This window comes from Leptonychotes weddellii, chromosome 15 (genome assembly GCF_054177405.1).
Source record: "Leptonychotes weddellii isolate Sample4059 chromosome 15, ASM5417740v2, whole genome shotgun sequence".
Lineage (NCBI taxonomy): Eukaryota > Metazoa > Chordata > Mammalia > Carnivora > Phocidae > Leptonychotes > Leptonychotes weddellii.
This window is the reverse complement of record NC_138383.1, coordinates 26,468,354-26,490,914: the sequence shown is the minus strand read 5'-3', so window position 1 is coordinate 26,490,914 and position 22,561 is coordinate 26,468,354. Positions and strand designations below refer to the sequence as shown.

The window sequence follows — 22,561 nt, the reverse complement described above, 5'->3', positions numbered from 1 at the left end:
AGCCTGGTGGTGGGTATTGAGGAGGGCACATTCTGTATGGAGCACTGGGTGTTATGCACAAACAATGAATCATGGAACACTACATCTAAAACTAATGATGTAATGTAGGGGATTAACATAAAAATAAAAAAATTAAAAAAAAAAAAAAGAGAAACTCTTAGCTGGGGCCTGCTTCATGGAGGTAAGATCCGTGTGGTTGAGCTCTCCCCACCCTTCTGCCTAGAAGGGCCCTGCGCTTCATTTGACGGTCTCTGTACCTCTTGACGGTAGTCATCATTTTTGAACAAGGGGCCCCATGTTTTGGTTTTGCACAGGGTCCTGTAAATTATGTAGTGGGCCCTGTGCTTAGCTTAAGGGAAAGGAAGGAGAGGGACTTAGACAGGTCCAACCTGGACAATGGCAGAGGGGAATGTGTCCTCATTCCCCATGTGCACTTTTATTATTGGCTGGGCATGTGTAGAGAGGATGAAACAGGAAAGAAAGCTGAATGTTATTCATTTATTCATTTCCTATCCTTATTTCAGAGATGATTTTTGCATTCAGTAAAGTACCAAGAACTTAAAAGTGGGAGGGAAGAAGAGGTGTCACTATGGGGACTGAAGTCAGGTTAACTGGGTTTCAGAGCCTAGCTATCCTCCACCTACTTGTTCTGTGATCTTGGGAGAGTTACTTAAGTTCTTTGAGCTTTAGTTTTCTTATCTGTAAACTGGGGATGATAGTAGAACTTCTTACCTAGGATGACTGTAAAATAGAAATTGATTATGTTTATAAACATTTACCCCAGTTGTCAGGTGTTTAAAAAGAAAAAAAAAAAGCAAAAGTAAGGCCAAAGAAAAAACAAAAACAGAAGTAAGATGAGAGACAAAAATAAGCCTCAAAGTGCATATTATAGTGACCATAAATGAGCCACAAGTTTAGTTCTATAGATATTTGTCATTTAATGCACTAGTTGTTTATCTTTTTCTCCCTCTCAGTCAGGTTGTGCATTTCCGTGGGTCAAGGACTGTCTTAAAAATCCTTTGAATTTCCCACAGAACTCAGCCCAAGGTAGGTACTTGGTAAATATATGCTAATTTTGAAAGCATGTATTTATTTGAAAACATGCAAGTGCTCTTAAAAAGAAAAATTGCTGGGGGCGCCTGGGTGGCACAGTCGTTTAAGAGGTCAACTCTTGGTTTCAACTGAGGCCGTGATACTGGGTTTGTGAGATGGAGCCCAGTGTAGGAGTCCATGCTCAGCACTAAGTTTGCTCCAGAGTCTCTCTCCCTCTGCCCCTCCGGCTCATGTTCTCTCTCTCACTCTCTCAAATAAATGAAATAAATAAAAAAGAAAATGAAAAATTGCTAATCTACAAATCAGGCAATCTCAATTAAAAAAAAAATCTCTGTAGGATTTTTAAGTGGAATTTAGTAAACTTATGTTTAAAGTCATCTGGAAGAGAAAATTTATGAGAACAGCCAACTTTTTTTTTTTAAAGATACAATAGGGAGGAGCCTGATTTACCAGATATCAAAAAATACTACAGTTTTTTAAAAAAGATTTTATTTATTTATTTGACAGAGAGGTGGGGAGAGAGAGAACAAGTAGGGGGAGCGGCAGAGGGAGAGGGAGAAGCAGGCTCTTCACTAAGCAGGGAGCCCACTGTGGGGCTTAATCCCAGGACCCTGAGACTATAACCTGAGCGGAAGGCAGATGCTTAAGTGAGTGAGCTACCCGGGCGCCTCCAAAAAATACTACGGAGATTTGATAACTAAAACTTTATAGTATTGGTGTACAAATGGGCAGATGGATCTGTAGAACAGAAAAGTCAAGTCTACAAATAGTGGTAATTCTGTGTGATAACATATGGTAAAGATAACATTTCAAAATAGGGGAGTGAATAGATTATTCAGGATATGGTGTTGGGACAATTGGTTATCCCTTTAGCAAAATAATTAGAGAAAATCCTACCTCATGGTAGGATTATTATTTATCTTTATATAAATATTGTGTAGCTTAAATGTGACAGGCAAGCCCTACAAGTAACAGAAGACAATGTGTTTGTAATTTTAGGGTGGCACAGTCTTTGTAAGCAAGACAAAATCCTAGAAGTCAGAGAAGTGACAAATTTGACTGCATCACAGTTTAATACTTTGTAAACCAAATGATACTATAAACAAAGTAAAAAGGTAAGTGATAGATTGGAAGAAAACAGTAATACTATGTACAACAAAAGATTAATAACCAGAATATATAAATAACTTCTATAAATCCATAAGAAGACAAGCTAAATGGGCAGATGATAATCAGTTTTTCAAAGAATAATTAATACAAATGGCCAATAAACATAATAAAGATGTTCAGCTTAGACAGACTACAGTTACTTATTAGGTGGTAATTAGGGAAATGCAAGTTGAAACAACAAGACATGTTTTTGCCCATCAGAATGGCTAAAAATAAAAAGAGTGATAATCTCATGTGTTGGTGATGTGTGGGGAATCAGGGACACTCATAGAATGAAGCTGGGAATATAAACTAGCACAGCTCTTCAGATAGTGTTTTGGTAGACTATATTAAAAATGCACATATCATTTGTCCCAGCAAGTCCTTTTATAGATATCGGTGTTTGAGAAATTGTCACTCTGTGTACATGGAAGCATTTACAAGTTATTTACCACAGTGTGATTTATAATAGCGAAAATGAGAAAGAATCTTGTGGATGAGACTGTGTGAAAGGAAGACTTAGAGGCACCAAATTATTAAGAAAAGAAAAATCACTGGAGAAAAGAAAAAATAGCTTACTTGTGAAGTTCTGCAAGGGAGTCCAAATTCAGGACTGGCTTGCTGATTGAAAAATACAATAGGTATTTAAAGTAAAAACCCACAGGATTACAAGGTTATAGTTACATCGTTCATGGTGGAAAATCAGACATGATTATCATAAGAATATTGTAGACTTCAGCGAAAATTTTTGTTTTGTTAGGGAGTTAGTAATTTACACAAACAGGATTAAGGTTTCTTCTATTTTAGGAAGTAGAACCAGATGTAATCCTTTTTTTTTTTGCTTGTTTGTTTATTTCAGGGTCAGGGCGTGAAGTGCTTCTTTTCTTAATCTTTTTCCTGACTATGGAAGATGATGTGTGCGCTTACTCATTGGCAGGGCAAGATTTCAGGTTTGTTCTCTCACTGCTGGCTGCTACCCAGTATTTATTATCCTTTTTTGGTTACAAATCTTAAATTTTCTTTGAGACAGCAATGCACTCCTGTAAAGGATTTTTTCAGCTTCCCTTGCAGCTAGATATGGCCATATAACTAAGTTCTGGCCAATGAGTTAGAACTGAAAGTACTATATGAAACTTCTGGAAGGCTACATAAGGGGAGCTGGCTTATCTTGGAGGCAGGCCACTTTGTTTTTTTCTCTTCCCTTTCAGTTGCCTTTAACAAGATGTGTTGGCTAGGCACATGAGGCAACCTTGGAAAAAAAGCCATATGCTAGGGTGTTGGAGCTGAAAAATGGAGCGTGGAGTCTGAGGACCATGGAGTCCACATACCAACAATGAATTGTCTGCCTCTGGGCTGCTTTCACACGAGAGAAGGTATCTTGTGTTCATGACACTCTTATTTGGGTTTTCTGTGACATGGATGCAAACTTAATCCTAACTCATGCACATCTGAATGTCTATTATTAGGAGGATGGTTTAAAAATTTGGGCACATCTGTGTTATGGAATATTGTCCAGCAGCTACAAAGAATGAGATCAACCCATATATTGTTCTTTAAATAATGTTTACTGAAAAGGACTGCCTTTTCTACTTTTCTGAGGTCTACTCTTCTATTCAAGGTTTCCCCCAAACACAGCCTTCTTTAAGAAACATTCCCCAACTATCCCAGAAAAAATTTCTCACTTGTCTGCATTTCTCTAACACTTCTTGCTTCTATTATCCTTTGGCACTTAGCCTGTATAGACTTACATTATTAGTTGTCTTTTTTAATGCAAATATAACATCCTGGATTCCTGGTTAGATCAGAGCCCTCTTAGGGCAAATATATTTAATTCATCCATTCATTCAACAATGCAGATTCTGTTTTGCTTGAGCTCCTGCTCCTAACGAAGCACTGTACTTGATGCCCAAGTAAATATAAAATTAATAAGAAATGATCTGTCTCCAGGGAGTTTACTGTTCTAATGGAACGATAGGGCATGTGTGCATCTATGAGACTAGAAGAACAGACATTTTGTAAGAGGAGTTTAGCAAATATGATGCAGGTTTATAGGAAAGAGATCACATTTCACTGGGGCAGAATTGATAAGATACTCTATCATCTCTTACTTATTTATTCCCTCATTCATCTCTATTCTCTGTCTAAATTATTTTATTTCTTCATCCACTTTCAAAAACTGTTTTAGGCAGCTATTAATAATTGATATAAATGATATAAATAAATGATAAGAAGATTAGAAATTAAATAAAGGTTAAATAAATAAATAAAGGTTAAATAAAGAAGAAACAGTACAAGCAGTCCTATTTGACTGTAATATGGGAACAGGAAAGGAATTTTGGGAAAATGAGGCTACAAAAGTAAGATGCCAGTGATTGCACTCTAAATTTAAAGAATTTATCCTAGGAAAATTAAGGCTATTTTCATGCAGGACTTGTGCATGAATGTTCATAGCAATTTTATTAGTATTAGCCACAAACCAGAAGCTACCCAAATGTCCTTCAGTGGATGAATTGTTAAACAAACTGTGTTATATCCATACTATGGAGTACTACTTATCAATAAAAATAAAGAATTCCATTTATGTAACATTCATGACATAATTACAGAGATGAAGAATAGATAGTAGTAGCAAGGGTAGAGATGGGCAGGATGAGTAAGGCAATAAAGGGGGAACAGAGGGAGTTTTGTGGTGATGGTACAGTTGAGTATTTTGGTAATGGTGGTGATTACCCAAGGCTACACATATGATACAACTGCATAGAGCTATACAAGTGAGCCTGAGTGCTTGTGTGCATGTGCATGCACACGCATACACACATGCACACACAAGTGTATACATAACTAGTGAAATCTGGATAAGCTCTGTGGATTGTACCAGCTTCTCGGCTGTGATATTGTATAAGAGCTGTGTAAGTTGTTGACGTTGGGGAGGTTGGGGGAAGGGTACATGGGAATTCCTGTACATTTCTTTGCAACCTACTGTTTCTCTAATTATTTCAAAATAAATGTTTGTTAAAAAGGGAATTTAATTTTTTAAAAGGTAGGGCAGAGCCAGAAGAGAGTAGTGAATCCTGGATAAAGAGTTTGTACCTAATTTTGTACCCAATGGGTAGCTACTGAAGAATTTTGAAAAAGTAATTGACGAGTTGAGAGCTGTGATTTAGGATAATTCTGTAGCAGGTAGGATGTAAGATGAACTGGATGAGGAGGAAACAGACAGCAGGGAGGCCAACCAGGAGGCTGAGGTCCAGGCTGTGTTTCTTTTAAATATTTATCTTTTTCAGGTTGTAGGGCTGTGCAAGAGCCGTGGTTATGTGGAGGAAAATAGAAATCCGGGAAAGTTACTCATTCAAAGATGTTTACTAAGCACCTGTTTTGTGCTAGGCAGATAGGGTATCTGCTTTTAAGCAGCTCATAGAGAGTGGATTAAAATAAATAAGTCAAAAAATACAAAAGATTAATTTCAGATAGTGCAAAGTTCTATGAAGAAAATGAAACTGGGTTTCAGGTAGAGAGTGACTTGGGACGAAGGTTCTTTTGCTAATGTAGCCAGGGGAGGAAAATCCCTGTAGAGAAGCGAGTCTAGGTGAGACTTTGAGGATCAGAAGGAACCAGCTATGTGAAAGTTTGAGGGAAGAGTGTCCCAGACAACTTGGAGAAGTGAGTGTCAAGCCCTGAAGTGACTAGCGGGTTTCAGGGCTTAGTGTCTGAATGGTGGTATCTGCATTAAGCTGGAGGGGTTAAATGCAGCAGGGTTAAGCAGTGGATTGGGGCTGGATTGGGCAGTGGAAGAGGTGGTAAATTTAATTTGGGACAGACTGAGCTTGAGGGGTTGGCCAAGATATCCTGGAGGAGATGGAATGAGAGCCTGGTGGGTTGCAAGGCTGAGGGAAGATGTTTGTGGGTAGAGAAGAAGGCACTACCGGAGATGGAACTGTTGAAGATCTAAGAGGGGTAGGCTGATGGACGTAACAAGAAGGGGTGATCACTTGTGAGCACCAGTGCTGGCATTGGTTTTTAGTGAAAAAGATCAGAAGGGCATGAGGTAGGGAAGAAGATAGATATAAAGAGATTTTCATGTTTGAAGAAGAGAATTGGATAAAGGCTTGGGCTGAAGGACTTGAATAATCTTAAAACAAGTTTTAGACAGCACTTTTCCTCATCTTTTGTGAGAAAAACTGGGCAATGCAAGTAACAGGGTCTCAGAACTATGGGTTGTTTTTGATGATGGCAGCAACAGGTGTCAATGTGATGAGGAAGAGAGGTTAACTGAAGATTTGAAATTGGGCTGGAAGTAAGATCCAAAGAATTGACTTTAGTTGAGCTTCTCTATCTGATCAGTGTTGTCTATTCAGCTGTCCACATGCATTCGTGTCCACGCTAGTAATAACAATACCTGGCATTTTCTTAGTGCTTACCATTATGCTTAGTGCTTAGCCATTATGCTAAGTAGTCTAGGTCCTTTATCCTATTTAATGCTTAAAACAATTCCCATTGTGCAGATAAGAGTATTAAATCTTAGGCTTATTAAATTTTCTAATTCATACATAGCTGATAAGTAGCAGGATAGGAGCTCACATGCAGATTTGTCTCGCCCCAAAGACCTGCCATACTGCTATTCACTTTAGCATTTTCATGGCTTTCCATGGAAGGTTCCTGAGGGCTGGGACCTAGTTCATCTAATCTGCTTTGTGTGGGACCCACACAGAGTTGTATTAATTAAACGCTCAGTAAGCGCTTCTTGATGTTGCTGCTGCTAGAGAAACAGGTTAGGTTTTGTATTCGTTTCCTATGGCTGCTACAGCAAACCACCACATACTGGGTGGCTTGAAACTATAGAAATGTATTCTCTCACGGCTCTGGAAGCCAGAAGCCTGAAATCGAGGTGTCAGTAGGGCTGCACTCCCTCTGGAGACTCTGGGGAAGAGTACTTTCTTGCCACTTCCAGCTTCTGGTGGCTGTTGGCATTGCCACTATCTGCTTCTGTCTTCACGTGGACTCTTCTGTCTCTGATAAGGACACTTGTCATTGGATTTAGGGGTCACCCTGATAATCCAGGATGATCTCGTCATAAGATCCTTAATTACATCTGCAAATAAGGTCACATTCACAGGTTATGGGGATTAGGACACGGACATATCATTTTAGGGTCGCCATTCAATCCAGTAGAAGTCTGATAGTAAAAATGACTGTAACTACAAGCAACTGCTGAGGAGTTTGTGACACTTTCTTCCTCTTTCCAGCCCACAGGTCAAGCACTCTGCAAGAGCAGTTTGCACTTGGACCTCTCAGCATACAAATAGTGAGCATTTATTGTTTTCAGGGGCCTAAGGAGTATATGAAGGTGTGCCTCAAATGTCTGACCTTCTGATTTTCAATGGGGAATCACATTTTAAGACTCCCAGGAAGTACCTGTGCTGATTTCCCCAGATACAGTTAGTTGCTTAGTTCTCTTGCCTCTTACGGCATTTTATTTATATCTCTGTTATTGCATTTATTGAGGTTTATTACAAGCTATTCATTTGCATGTTTATCTCCATTATTGAACCATGAACTCCAGAGGGCATGCACTATGTCTTGTTTATCTCTGCCCAGTAAATGTTGAAGAAGTCAGTCAGAGAAGGAATCGATCAGTGAAGGAGTCAAGCAAAGGGGCATGCAGAATCTTCTGTTTCCCAGATCATCTAATCTGAACATGGATAGTAGACCATAAGGACCTCCTAACAAGACTGCGACTTAATCATCATTGTGTTATTAGCCTCTTGTGCTGTTTCTCTGGTGCATACAAAGCTCTCAGTAAAGTATGTTGAATTGATTGAAACTAAAACAAATACTGAAATCTGGGAGCGTAAAGAGTTGTGAGATTTGATTGCCTCTTAAAAACAATACTGAGAGCAGCCTGGAAGGAGCTAATTTCCTTAATCTGCCATAGAAATTCCTGAAAACAATCACCTAAGTCATTTTGCTTTATATTTGGTGATGCTTGACTTAAGAATCAGCCTAATTGTAGGCGAAAGAACAACTGTCTTAAAATCAAATAAACCTGGGCTGAAGTCCTCTCTTGCTTCTTACTGTGTATATGATCTTGAGCAAATCACTTTGCACCTCTGAACCTTTCTTCCTCTATGGCATGTAGGTAATTAAGATGCCTGTCTCCATAGGTGCTGTGGTGATTAAATCAGGTTGTTAGAAATACTTCAAGTGCCGTTCTACCCTTAAATATTTAGAGAGTAACTAGAAAATGTACTGCGAGGTGACTCATTAAAATACAAACCAGTAATCAGATAAACTTCAAGATTTTGCTGTGAGAATACTGTTGATAAGAAAGGAGAATAATCATCTCTTGCATGGCGTCTTGTGCTGGTGATGATCTAGTTCAGTCTGTATTTCCCAGCCTAGATTTAACAGTGAATTAGTAAATGATATACCTTCTTTACCATAGCTCCTAAGAGCAAGGGAGGTAGGAGATAAATTAAAAGAAGAGCTGGTTATAACTGTCATAACCCAAGGACAGGCAAATGGGCGTGGGTATGGAGGGGTAAATATTATCTTGTAGGTTCATGGACCCACAGTTGGGAAACACTGTTCTAGTGGGAATCTAAATATTTGACTTCCATGGTGGTTGTATTATTTATTATAAGACTTAGTGGAACCTATTGCTTAGAGTGGGATACCCCTCCCAGAACAAGCTGGGAAAATCTCCAGGATGCCAGCCAGGGCACTGAGGAGTTTCCAGGGACTGAGGCCGCTGCCACTCCCTCCCTTCCTGGAAAAGAATGCGAAGTGCAGCTTCCATCCCCAGATCCAGGCCATATGCTCCATTAAGCATGGTGGCACCTTGCCTAGTTGTTGTTTTAATAAACCTGGTTGTGCTCCTCAATTTCCCTTAGAAGGCCCACTGGGCAGGCTAGCAGTGGTAGAGCCTTGCGTTTCCCCTCTGACTGACCCAGGAGCTGTTTGATGAAAGTTCTGCCCATAGTATTAGTGCTGGCTTAGGAAGCTTGGCTTTCTTGCTATTGTAATGGGTGTTGCAACTCCTGGTCTCTGTGGATCAGGCCAACAACAGCTGAGTAGAGTTGATGTGGATTTTGAGGGCGTTATGTGGAGGTGACATTTCAGAAAAGAATAATTGATTTAAAGCGATTGATTTTCTCTTAAAGGCAGGGGGCATGGCAGGACAGAAAGACAGCAATAATAAGCAGTATTTGCCCTAAAAAAATCTATCTTCACCTTTTTAATGTACCACTGTCCAAATTTGTATTTTTTGTGTGCTTCACTCACTCTATTTCCAGTGTGTTTAAGTAGAATTTAAATAATTTATAAATGAAGAATTAAATCTCTCATCAGGCCTTGGGTAGAACCTCAGGGGTTTGTTCACCTTCTGATTTCCCAAGAGAAATAACATCTTCAGATTCCTGTTGATTTTTTTTTTTTTGAACTGTTTATTTTATACTATAGTGTTTTTAACATCATCTGGGAAGAGGTTACCAGGAAGATTTACATTTGGAAGATCAGGATAATATTCAGATGCATCTGAAGGAAACAAGCCCCCCCCCCCCCCAGTTGCCTCACCCATGCGTCACTAGGAGAAATAGCAGTATCGGAAAACAAAATTGCTGCTGCCTGTGACCACTATCCCCACAGAAAAGGAGTGGGAGAGAAAATACCCATGCGATGGACCAAATCGTTCCACCCCATGCCTTGAGTTGCCTTTTCTAGGAGCCAACTTTCCCCCTTGGGTCCTTGGGAGATGCTTAATTTTAATTGACTCAGAGGAGTTCTACTTTGTGTTTGAAAACCACACGGAAATGGGAAGTTAAGTTAAAGAGTTCCACTCCTCCTCCCCTGCCCCTCAACACATGTAGACCCACACAGACAAATCCAAGGTACTCAACAGCCTTAAAACAGAATCTTGGGCTGGCAGTTTTGTGATAGGCTCCTCAGAAGTTAGGTGAACCCTACCCACACAGAATGGAATTGTATTGCAAACTCTGCTCTATGAGCAACTCACTAGGGATGTTCCTCTAAACTGGTTTTTTTTCCTCTTCATAAATGGTTTCCAAATAAAAGTGGCCACACTAGTGCAGAGGAGAGAGTATGCAGGAGCAGATTTCATTGCTCTGAAATGCTTTTGCTTTTGTGAGGGGGTCAGACCACTAAATGTTTCTACCCAGTTTCCCTGTCACTGGGTTCCGTTTTTCATTTGCTTCCCTAACCGTCTTTGTGTTTCACAGCCCATGGAATCTTGGCTTCAGAGAAATAAATGGACCCAAGAGAGAGTTATATTTTAAGGAACAGAATGATGATCGCTCACATTTAGATTAATAATAAAATCCAAACGTAATTGGCCAGATCCTCTCAGTAGAGAGTGTGTGTAACCCATCATCTGGCCAGTATGAGAGTCTGGCACTTCTGTGGCCCAGGAGAGGCCACCCTCATACAGCCAAGGGGACCTCCTTAGGACCCTGTGGCCAAGAGAACATTAAATGCTGGGAAAGTTCTGCGAGCAGAGAGGGCAGTTAAGGGCTACGAAGGTGGAAGGAGAATTGAAGAGTTGGTTGTAGACTTAATGTAAATTGCGGAACAACAGAGGGAATATCTATCCTGCCTTTAAAAAAAATGCCCTTTCAACCCTAGACCTCTCTAGCCACTGCCCTCCCTCATTCTTCTCTTTCACAGCCAAGATTCTGAAGAGTGTATCCTTACCGGTTCCCTTCCTTTACCTCCCATTTACTCCCTGATCTACTTCTGTTTGGTTTCTATCTCCTTCCCTTCACAAACTGCTATCATCCAGATTACAAATGACTTCCTTGTTGAAAAGAAAACAAACAAAAAACCCAATAGAAACTTTTCAGTTTTATTTAACTTCTCACCATCGTTTGACCTGCTTTAATTTCTGTGACACTATTCTCTTGTTTTTTATCTTCTCCTTCTGATTGTTGTTTCTTGGTCTAAGAAGTCTTGCTGTCCATTCCACAGGGATCTTTCCAGACTCTCCTCTCCTTACTCTAACTTCTCTCTCTAGGGAATCCCAAGCATATTTGTAGCTATATCATTCATACATCAGTAATTCTTAAATCCATATTATTAGTCCAGTTTTGTTTCCTGAGCTCCAGACCCCATAATCCTTTTTCTCTCTTGAATGTTTCTTTTTGTGTGGAATGTCCTAAACTAATTTAAATTCAACATGCCCAACCACCCAAGCTTGTTTCTCCTCTGGTCTAACCTTTTTTTGGTAAATGGCATCATGATAGTCAAAGACACTTAAGCCAGAAAACTTGGTATCCCTCTGTTACTAGCTTCGTAGTTGATCTCCCTGCTTCCAATATTGTCCCACGGTGGTCTCTTCATACAACAGCCAGATTTGATTTTAAAGAGTAATTCAGATCATACCAGTCCTTGCTTAAAAGTTTCCAATAGCTTTCCATCACAAGTAGAATAAAATCCAAACTACTTACCTTGGCCCTGCCTGATCTAGCCCCTGCCTTTCTCTCTACCCTCTCTCTCACCACTAGCCCCTTTATTCGCTATGCTCCAATGACTTTGGCTTTCTTTTCATCCCTCACCCACTTCAGGGCCTATTGCTGTTTTATTGCCTGGAATATTCCAACTCCAGATCTTTGCATTACTGGCTCCTTTTTCTGTGGTTGGTTCAAATGTAACCTTCACAGATAGGTCTCTGCTGATCATCCTAGTGAATTCAGCATTCTCCCCGCTCATCTTGATTCCTGTTTTGTAATATACGTTGGAATTTTCACTATATAAAATTATCTTGTTTATGTTTTCATTGTTACTTTTTCTAGAATGTAAGCTCTATGGAAGTGGAAATTTTGTTTTATCACTATATCCCTGTTACTTCAAGGAGTACCTGGAACACAGTGGATAACCAATAAATATATATATATATTTTAATGAAAAGAGAAAAAGGCTGAATAGTGTCTTTGGATCCTGAGTTCAACCAGACTGCTTACAGTTCCCTGAACTACAATACAGTTGCACACTTTGCTTCCTTTGCCTATAATACTCTCCCCTTTCCTCTTTTTTTGGCTCAACTCCTGCTTATTCTTTAGTACTTTGTCACCCCCTCCAGGAAGCTCTCTTTGATCTTACGAACCTATGGTTAAACATCCAGAAGACTCCATTAGCACCATATACATATCCTCATCGTAGCACATATGTAATTACCATGACATTTTGTGTCATGGCAGGGATGGTATTTTATTCGAATGCCCAGCTCAGTGGGAATCTACAAAAATACACTTGAGAAATTCTACTCAAAGGATTCTTTAAAAAAAGTGTTTGGTAGGTCATAGAATAGTAATGTAAATTAGCTGTTTCTCAAGTTCTTCCATTTGCCAAGTGTTGGTTTTTAGACATTGAGATTTGTAAAATATAGGAGCATATATAAACTTACTTACAGAAAAGGTTCATATCTCCACTACAGTTTTCTTTTCTTTTTTAAAAAGATTTTATTTACTTATTTGAGAGAGAGAGAAAGAGAGAGCATGAGTGGGGGTGAGGGTAGGGGAGCGGGTGATGGGCAGAGGGAGAGGGAGAAGCAGGCTAGCAGGCTCCAGGGAGCCTGTTGCGAGGCCCCATCCCAGGACTCCGAGATTATGACCTGAGCCAAAGGCAGACATTTAACTGACTGAGCCACCCAGGCGCCACCCACTAAAGTTTTCTATAAGAGTAATAACACTAAATATGATACCTACAATTTATTGTCCATTATATGCCATGTATCTCTGACATACACTGTCTTAACCACAAGTAACTTTTAAAGGTGTAGATATTAATTTTATTTTCTGTACATGGAAGCTGAGACTCAAATGTAGTAAGCTGTTCAAGCTCATATGAGTAGTAAAAGAAAGCTGTGATTTTTTTTGTTTGTTTTTTGTTTTTTTGTGGGTTTTGTTTTGTTTTGTTTTTTACTATAGGAAACAAACTGAGGGTTGCTGGAGGGGAGGTGGGTGTGGGTGTGGGCTAACTGGGTGATGGGCATTAAGGAGGGTATGTGATATGACGAGCACTGGGTGTTATATGCAACTGATGAATTACTGAACACTACATCTGAAACTAATGATGTACTATATGTTGGCTAACTGAATTTAAATAATAGTAATAACAAAAACAAAAGCTGTGATTTGAATCCAGGTCTCTGATTTCTTAGTCCAACATCTTTCTGCTACACCATGCTGCCCCCTATGGGACAAGCCCATATTTCAGAGCTGTTTATTAAAAATATTAATTATTATTAATGTAAAGCCTACAGAATTGGAGCTCTTACAAGCTATAGAATCAAGAAAGATGCTTTGAATGCCGTTAATTTAATTGGCTAGAAAATGGCACTAGTCTCAACATGTCCTTGGCAAGAGCATTATATTGCCTTTGAGTAGTATGCTTTCTCTCTGTTTCTAAGCCAAAAAGTCCTTTGTAGAAATCTGTGTTAACCGAGCCATGTTTTTGTTCTTAGCACTTCCATGTAAACTCAAACTCAATTCCCAAGAGTAGAGGTGATGTGCTGGGCATCTCCACAGCTTATCTGTAAGTTGTCTCCTGCTTGTTGTATCCATGATGAGGCCAACCTACTCATTTAGCCTCAGGGTCAGGATGCTAGTTTATCCAAGGTTTTTTTTTTTTAAAGATTTTTATTTATTTGTTTAACACAGAGAGAGCACAAGTAGGCAGAGCAGCAGACAGAGGGAGAGGGAGAAGCAGGCTCTCCGCCGAGCAAGGAGCCCGATGTGGGGCTCGATCCCAGGACCCTGGGATCATGACCTGAGCCGAAGGCAGCCGCTTAACGACTGAGCCACCCAGGCGCCCCTATCCAAGGTTTCTTGCTTTCCCATTTTTCACCCCAGGACAGTGGTGCTATGTTGGGTGAGAAGTTTGCCCTGAATTCTTACCCAGGCTAGGATCTGCTTTCTGCCTCTTTCCTGTCAGTCTGCCTCTTTCCTGTCAGTCTCTATTTACTAGAGACTGGGCCTGTTCTCCTTACTTACTTGGTTTTGGTCAGATTCCCTTGGCTGACTTGGCCCTCGCTTGGCACTGCATCAGTCCCCATTCTGCATTTCTGAAGCCCCGTCATTGCTCTGTGTCCTTTTGTATCTTGGAAACTCAGGCTAGAACTGGACTAAAGCTTCTCCAATCCTAGATGGAGTTGATCTCAGGTTATTGCTCTAATTTCCTGTCCCTCTGCTGTTCTGATTTTATTCCCTCTATGCTTTTAGACTCTTACCATTATGCATTATTTCCTCTTGCTTGCTGTGAACAGTGCCTCAGCATAGAAGAGCTTCATCAGTGGAGACAGGACCAAGAATCTGGTGACTGAAACATAGATCTTTAGATCTTATTGCTTACCACTCACTGCCTTTCTTCTGTGCATCTCTGGGGATGGGGATGGGGATGGAAGACAGTCTATATGTGATGATGTAGAGTTGATCTTCTTGAGGTTCTGCTCATCTGAAGGGTCTATCAGCTTTGTGATGGGTAAGCCACAAACTGGTTGTTTGTATCTTGCATACTGTAGAGCATCCATGATCCATCTCATTTCACGCCAAACTTCATCTATTTGCTTTGGAATGAAATGATAAAAGACTTTAAGTTTATCAAACAGGTATTGAAAATGGTTAAGTTTACCTGAGAGTCCAAGATGATACATTTTCCACTGTACTGGTTTTGAGTAAAATATTTTCAACATAAGCTTGCTAAGCCAGAAAATGCCTCTTCTTATAATCTCTTGTGCCTTGTGTATTTTTACCTGAGAGGCTATATCATTTAGTGCAAATAGTGGAAGACCTGAATTCCAGCTGGCCCCCCCACCGTTTTAGCTCTGTAATAACCTTTGGCATGTCACTTGGCCTCTTTGAGCCTCAGTTTGTGAATGTGGACAAAACCCTCCCCTTTTATACCTCACAGGCCTCCTATGATGATTGGGTGAAATGCTGAATTTGACAGTGCTTTGTAAAACTGCAGGGTACATTTCTCACACATATGAAGTGTAACTGATTCTCAGCATAAGATGAAATATTCCTCATTAGGATATTGTGAGGCAGAGATATGATAAAGTCTAAATTTCAGAATACTTGAAGAAAGAAATGTAACTTTAGTTCTTCTATGTGAACTTGAAAAGCAAAGCATTACTGGAATATTTTGCTAAGCAGAGATTCTTGGACCTATTTTAATAGAAAAGAGATAACTTTATATATTAAAGTTTTTACTTTCTTACATATAAAATAAGTGCTTCTAAAGTACAAAATAGCTTAATAGCTTATTCCTAAGTAATTAAAATAACCTTAAATATTTAGGGTACCTCATTCTATATTGTTATCATTTTGGTTTCTGGGTTACCAAAGTGATTTTAACAATATTTTCATTATAAAGTACAATAGTCATTTCTCTGAAGTGTATTAGTGTAAAAGTCACTCATATTTTTGTGTCTACCTCTGTGGATGACAGATATTCTCCCAGATCTTAATAGATACTGGCCATTAACTTGCTGGTTTTTCTGACTCTCCAAGGAGGGGCTGTTAGTTATACTATATTTTTTTTCATGGGACCCTGGAGCTTGTGATAGGCTTTGCATCTAATTTCACTTGGTGGCTTCAGCAAGCCATTAACTTCTTCGGGACCATTTTACTCAACTGTAAAAAGAGGAGGTTGGATTAGATGATGTCTGAGGTTCCTTTCAGTTCTGACACTTTATGATTTATATTTGAAGAACATTTGGAAAGTTGGTGGCATTCAGCTTCCAGGTAGAAGGTGTCCATTGTATGAATACTGCAAGGTTAAAGTCTGATTATAGAAGTTTTAAAGATAAAGGACTGCCCAGTGTTCTATTTTGTTTTCAAAACACCTTCTTTGGGCCTTAATCTGTACTTAATAGTAATCTTTAAAGAATGGTCACAAACAAACACAGAGTAGAGTCTGAAACTGTGACAGTCTGCCATGTTCGGAGTGACACGCAAGCTAGAGTGAACTAGTGTGGTCAAGAGCCATTTTCCATTGCTTTCTAGTTCTGGATTTGGCAGAATATTCAGGGCTGGTAATAAAAGCATCTGATTGAGCTTTAGCCTTTATTAGACAGTGAGTTGGGCAGGACATTCAACAGTGGGCAGGTTGTGAGGATGCACTGAGTACTGTAGAGGGAGAAATCTGAAGTTCAGGGGGTAAAGCCAAAGTGGGAATCCCAGAGGAGACTCAGGCAAGTTTTTTTGATGGGATGCTCTCTCAGCTGGCTTTTACTGGTCCTACCTCATGTAGCACTCTGGTCTCAAAGTTATTTTAAAGGCACTACATGACTGTGGACAGCTTTTAGAGTGCTTTCCAAGGACAGGGATTGTGCTTTTCTTTCTTTCGCTCTTGCCTGTGCCAAGAGAGGCTACTCAGTAATGATTGCTTAGCGAATGAATGGATGGATGGATGGTTACCTAATTCTTTCGATCTCTACCCTCCCACAGAGTTATTGTGAGTATTAATGTGAGTAGCTGAGTGCACTATATAAACAAACATTGTTATAAAGTTTTCAGTTGTTACAATGACAATCATGATTATTGTATGAGGCTGAATGTGGCCTCCCCAGATATGTCCATGTCCTAATTGCTGGAACTTGTGAATATTTTTTTTAAGGATTTTTATTTATTTAGTTAGTTATGTAAGAGAGAGTAAGAGCAAGAGAGCTCACAGGGGGAGAGGGAGAAGCAGACTCGCCGCTGAGCAGGGAGAGCCTGAGGCGGGGCTCGATCCCAGGGCCCCAAGATCATGACCCGAGCCACGTGCAGACGCTTAAGTGATTGAGCCCCCCGGGTGCCCTGGAACTTGTGAATATTGCCGTATATGATAAATGAGTAAATATTACCTTGTCTGGCAAAAGATGTGATTAAGTTAAGGATTTTGAGAAGGAAGTTTATCTTGGATTATTTGGGTGGACCCTAATTCAATAACAGATGTCCTCATAAAGACATTCTTATAAGAGAGGCAGAGGGAGACCGGCAGACAGAAGAGAAGGCAGTGTGACCACAGAGGCAGAGATCGAAGTGATGTGGCCACAAGTCAAGGAATGCCAGCAGCCACCAGAAACTGGCAGAAGCAGAGAGCAGATTTTCCCCTGGAGCCTCCAGAGGGAGTGTGGCCTGACCAATACTTGATTGCAGATTTTCAGTCCCCAGAACTGTGAAAGAATACATTTCTTGTTGTTTTAAGTCACCCAGTTTGTGGTAATTTGTTTCAGCAGCCCTAAGAAACCAATACAATTGTTAATAATAATCTACTTAATTCTCTTTGGGTAAGATTATTTCAGCCTTACTGCTGAGGATGGACAGTGAGATTTAGTGTATACATTTTAAAATTATGTGTATAAACAATGTTTACTTCTTATTTTTTCTCTGTGATGAAGTGAAGAAGTATTAGCTGAATAAAAGTTTAAAACATTTGTACAGGGAGGCCTGTGGACTGAGTTTAACAGACTTAGCTAAAGGGATGCTTGGGGGGTTCAGTCAGTTAAGCAGCTGCCTTTGGCTCGGGTCATGATCCCAGGGTCCTGGGATCGAGTCCCACGTTGGGCTCCTTGATCAGCAGGGAGCCTGCTTCTCCCTCTCTCTCCCTCTGCTTGTGCTCTCTGTCAAATAAATGAAATCTTTAAAAAAAACAAAAACAAAAACAAAACAGACTTAGCTAAGTAGCCCTAAAAGAAGTACAATTTTCACCCATTTTACCTTATACTGTTGATCTAAAAATAACTGACAACATAATCCCCCTGATTTTAAGGTCCAAATTCAGCTTCTAAAGACTTGCTGACACGTTTTTAAAAAGAAAGACCATGAACTCCCTAGGTCTGCTGGTTGAAAGTTCTGTATCCATTTCTCACCCTGCCCTTTAAAATTTTTGGTTTTCATCCCATAAATTACACTCTTTCTCTGTACTCAGGCAAGATAATATTTTTATTAAAATGTAAAGGTGATTGGTTTTCTCACAGCACAGTTACAAGGTGCTTGAGGGGATGATAGATTGGCTATATTTAATGAGCTGTGTTCCTATTACAGCTTAGGAGCATTTGAAGCATTACAGTATATAAATTATAGCCTAATTGCCCTTTAGGCTTTAGCAGCTCAAAATATGCCAAGCTCCAAGTCTCTACACTTTGACATTTCTGCTGTGTGTGCTGTCTATAAAACCTGTATACCTTATCTATGATTTTCTACACCTCCCCTGGTCCAGGCCCTCCCTTATTCTGGCTGCACTCCTTGGCTTCTTTTCCTCAACTGTATTTACATAGACTCCCTTGCTCTTTACAATGTTTGGTTTGTGTAGTGACTTCAACACTGTCTTAGATCTGGAATCATACAAATGCTCTCACGGCTGGCGGTTGCTTCTGCAGGTTATGGTGTGTGGTGGGCTGAGCTGTGAATGCCAAGGGGTGAGTGGCTGCAGCTGGTTTTCATTCCGAGTGAGAGAGAGATTGAGAAGCCCAACATAGATAAGGGGAGAAATGATATTGCATTATCTCTAGTCAGTGAAGTTATTTATCCATGTTGGATGGAGCAAAGCAGTCCACTGAAGGCTGTGGGTACAGGGAGATGGTCAGGGTTTACCCAGCTAAGAAGTGATTTTTTGAACCCTTTGGGAATTGGCTTTTATCCAAGTCTATGTGTACCTGGCTGGCTGGAAGGAGAGTATGTAGAAGGGGCTCTCAAGTTACCTGCTTTGGGAGACCAGAGCGGGCTGGAACTTTGAGGAATTGCTGGGCTGGCTTGCCTTTATCCAGCCCACTTAATGGTGTGATGAAAGGGAAGAGAGAAAAAGGCAGTGGAGCCCTAGGCTAGGTAAAAAAGAAGGGAGAGGGCAAGGAGTAAGAATGGGAGTAAGGGAGTAAGAATGGAGCCAGGAACTCCTGAGGGGTCTGAGACTGAGAAAGACTGAAGAAAGTCAGCTTTCTCACTGGATGGCCATACTGGATTCAGGGGAAGGCTTAAGTGGAATAAAGCAGAAACAGAACCTAAGGCATGGTTAGAGAAGTGCTTCTCTAAAAATTATTTATGGATGTTAAAGATGTCATGAAATATTAGAGCCACCCAGGTCCTTCAAAGTCATCTAGTCCAACCCTTTCATTTTATATATGAGAAAATTGGGGCCCTGGAGGTCAAATGAATTGTCCATTACTCCAAGGTCTGTCAATAGAACTCAGGACTAAAAATGTATGCTGATTGATTTCTCGTCATTGTTCTCTTTCTAATGCTCCAACTGCCCATTGTATTGGGTACAGAAGATAAGCCAGTCTTTCATATTCTCTTGCCTCATTTTTCCCTTTCCCACCCCTTCCCCATATCGACGTTCCACTTTTACCGAAAATGAAATAAATGCCGTGAATGTCTGAATTTTTAAATACCACATTCTCAGGTCAAGAGAGCAATTAATTTCTTAAGAGGTTTATTTCTTTAGTCTGAGAGATCATCTAAGATATCTCATTTACAGAGTGGGAGAAGTAGGGTAAGATTTGTTTGCTCACTACTTTGCAGGTATATTATAATATCTTCTTCCTGAGTACTAAGTAAATTCCATATCTTATATATCCATGTTTCAGAGCGTTTTTCCTCCTTATTAATAAATGAATAAATGAATACATAATTTACTGCATATTTACTATGTGCAGGCAGTTGTTGAATTCTCAGTAACACTATGAGCTAGTAGTACTATTACCTTCCCTATTTTACAGGTTAGGAGGTTGGGATTTATTTTATTTTTATTTTTTTTAAAGATTTTATTTATTTGCCAGAGAGAGAGAGAGCACAAGGAGGGGGAGCGGCAGGCTCCCCATTGAGCAAGGAGCCCAACGCAGGACTCAATTGCAGGATGCCGGGATGCCTGAGCCGAAGGCAGACGCTTAACTGACTGAGCCACCCAGGCATCCCAGGAGGTTGGGATTAAGAGAAATTTATATGCTCAAAGCTCAAAGCATTCCTTGCCTAGATGATTGTAATAGCTTCATCTTTGATTTCCCTGCTTTTGGTCTTCTCTTTAAATCCAGGAATGATATGCAAATTATCTAGTGAATGTAGCCAATGAGAATGAGTGCTTACTATAAACAACCAGTATGGCCATACCACTGCAAAGGACTATCCCCCAGCTTGAATCTATGCTAAATAGCTATGAGGGGCTATAACTTACTTTCTTTAAGACTTTGGCCAGGTCCCTATTGCCTACAGAATAAAGTACAAATTTCTTACCATAGCCTTTAATAAAGCCCTTGCGATCTGATCTCATTGCTACTTTCATTCTTGCCTGCTTTCTCACTACCTTCACTTAATTTATGCCCCAACCAATCTTGACTACTCATCATTCCCCAAATACGGACTGTTTTTCTGCTCTTTCTGCCTTATCTGTTTATACTTTTTCTTTGAATGCCCCCCAATCTATTTCTCCTTACTATATAGTCTAATTTATCCCTCTGTGCCGAGCTTGGATATCAGTTACATCCTCTATGGCAACTTTTCTTATACCCACATATGTAAGTAAATTTTTACTCCTTTGTGTTGACACAAATTTTTTTTTTTTGGGGGGGTACTTCTCTTTTGGCACCTAACTCATTTTACAAATAGTATTTATACACATTTCTTGTCTATCCTACTGGATTTTAAACTCTTTATGGTCAGGGACTGTATCTAATTCAACTTTGTACGTCTCTTTCAGTGCCTGACATCTGGGTATTCAACAAATGTTTACCAAATTGAACTGAATATATACCATAGTGATATTTATCATGGGCTATTGCTGTTATATTCATTTTGTGAGTTGGGTAATACAGGCAGAAAGATCATAAGATTTGTCCAAGGGACTGAGAGGCAATTTCAGATGATATCCAAATTGTCTTGATGACTAGTCAGTGCCCCTGTCACAAGAATCTGAGGTGCCATCTTAAGGCTTTTCTAGATAAGACCATAGATAGGGAACACATTTTCCAGCCCCTGTAGCCACACATTAAAATGTCAGCTCTGCCAGAAAGGAGTCTAAAACATGAGGACTCTTAAGTCCAACTGGATTTGGGTTAACATAACTCTGGGATATTGAGTTAATTAATACAACTTTTCTTTCTGTTAGAATTATCAGTGGGCTACCAGGTAATAATAGATTACTAGTTCTTCTGGCAGTGATTTTTCCCTCCAATATGGGAAGCCACTGCTACCTACCATAGTGACTGATACAAGTCTTAGTAATGCTGTGATTTATATGTAGCTTTTTCTTAAGCCTTTGTTTAAAAACTCACGTCTTCCTGAACTCCACATTTTAACCAAATCAACAGGCAACTTGCATGCTGTGGTATTTCAGTAAACCCAGATTGCTTTTCTTTCTCATGCTTGTTTCTCATCCCCTCCACTCTGTCCCTTCTTCCTTCATTCTACCTCAGAAGAAACAAACCATTACCTGAATGTAATCTAAAACTTGCTGGTGTCTTTGTTTGGCAGCTGCAACCTCGCTGTCTGAGATCGCTTCCCTCAGGGACTGTTGGGTATTCAGAGAATCCAGCTCCACCACAGCAGAAAGGCGGCAATACAGACTAATAAATTTCTCCCTGTAGCTGCAAAAATGAACTGGAAAATGGACAAGCAAAATAAAACATGTTAAGATCTGGTATCAAAATAGAGAAATTCATACCTCAGAGAAAACAAGTTGAATGAAAACATGATTTATTAATCCTATCAGTGGAAAATATTAAGCCATAAATAAATTATAAATGTGCTCTTTAGGGGCCAGTTGTCTGGCTTTAGTCAGACAGTATTCCCTTTTAAGGTTTACCAAGTCCTGGTAAGGTATGGGGAAGTGGGCTTGGCTCAAGCTGCAGTTATGTTCAGCTCCTAAAGTTGAGACTGTATATATATATATATATATATATATATATATATATAGTGAGAAAAAAATATATATGTATGTGTATATATATATATATAGTGAGAAAATAAGTTTGCTTATCACTTTAAGAAAAAAGTCAAGTAGCAGTTTGAAACCTAGTTTTGATTTCCATGTCTGATTTCCAGTGTGTATCTTACATGCTTCTTTTCAAGGCCAGAAATCCCAGAAGATACAAGACATACTTTTCTCGGGATGTCTTTTGTCTGGCTGGAAAACTTCCCTCAGGACCTGGTAGGATGGGTTTTTTTTTTTTTTTAATTTTTTTTTTTTTATTCTTATGTTAATCCCCATACATTACATCATTAGTTCTAGATGAAGTGTTCCATGATTCATTGTTCGTGCACAACACCCAGTGCTCCATGCAGAATGTGCCCTCCTCAATACCCACCACCAGGCCAACCCATCCTCCCACCCCCCTCCCCTCTAGAACCCTCAGTTTGTTTTTCAGAGTCCATCG

General features: G+C 39.8%; 2 protein-coding genes across 2 annotated transcripts in view; one reads left to right on the top strand and one right to left on the bottom strand.

The window, feature by feature from the left end:
- Positions 1-22,561, top strand: part of TRIM25 (tripartite motif containing 25) — a 664,486-nt gene that overhangs the window by 254,939 nt on the left and 386,986 nt on the right. The window lies entirely within an intron of this gene.
- ANKFN1 (ankyrin repeat and fibronectin type III domain containing 1) overlaps positions 13,439-22,561 on the bottom strand; it is a 97,634-nt gene continuing 88,511 nt past the window's right edge. The window contains exons 11-12 of the mRNA XM_081805938.1: positions 21,619-21,822; positions 13,439-14,776 (exon numbers count right to left, since the gene is read on the bottom strand). Coding sequence (XP_081662064.1) covers positions 14,552-14,776; positions 21,619-21,822 — 429 coding nt within the window. The 3' untranslated portion in view covers positions 13,439-14,551. The remainder of the gene's footprint in view (positions 14,777-21,618; positions 21,823-22,561) is intronic.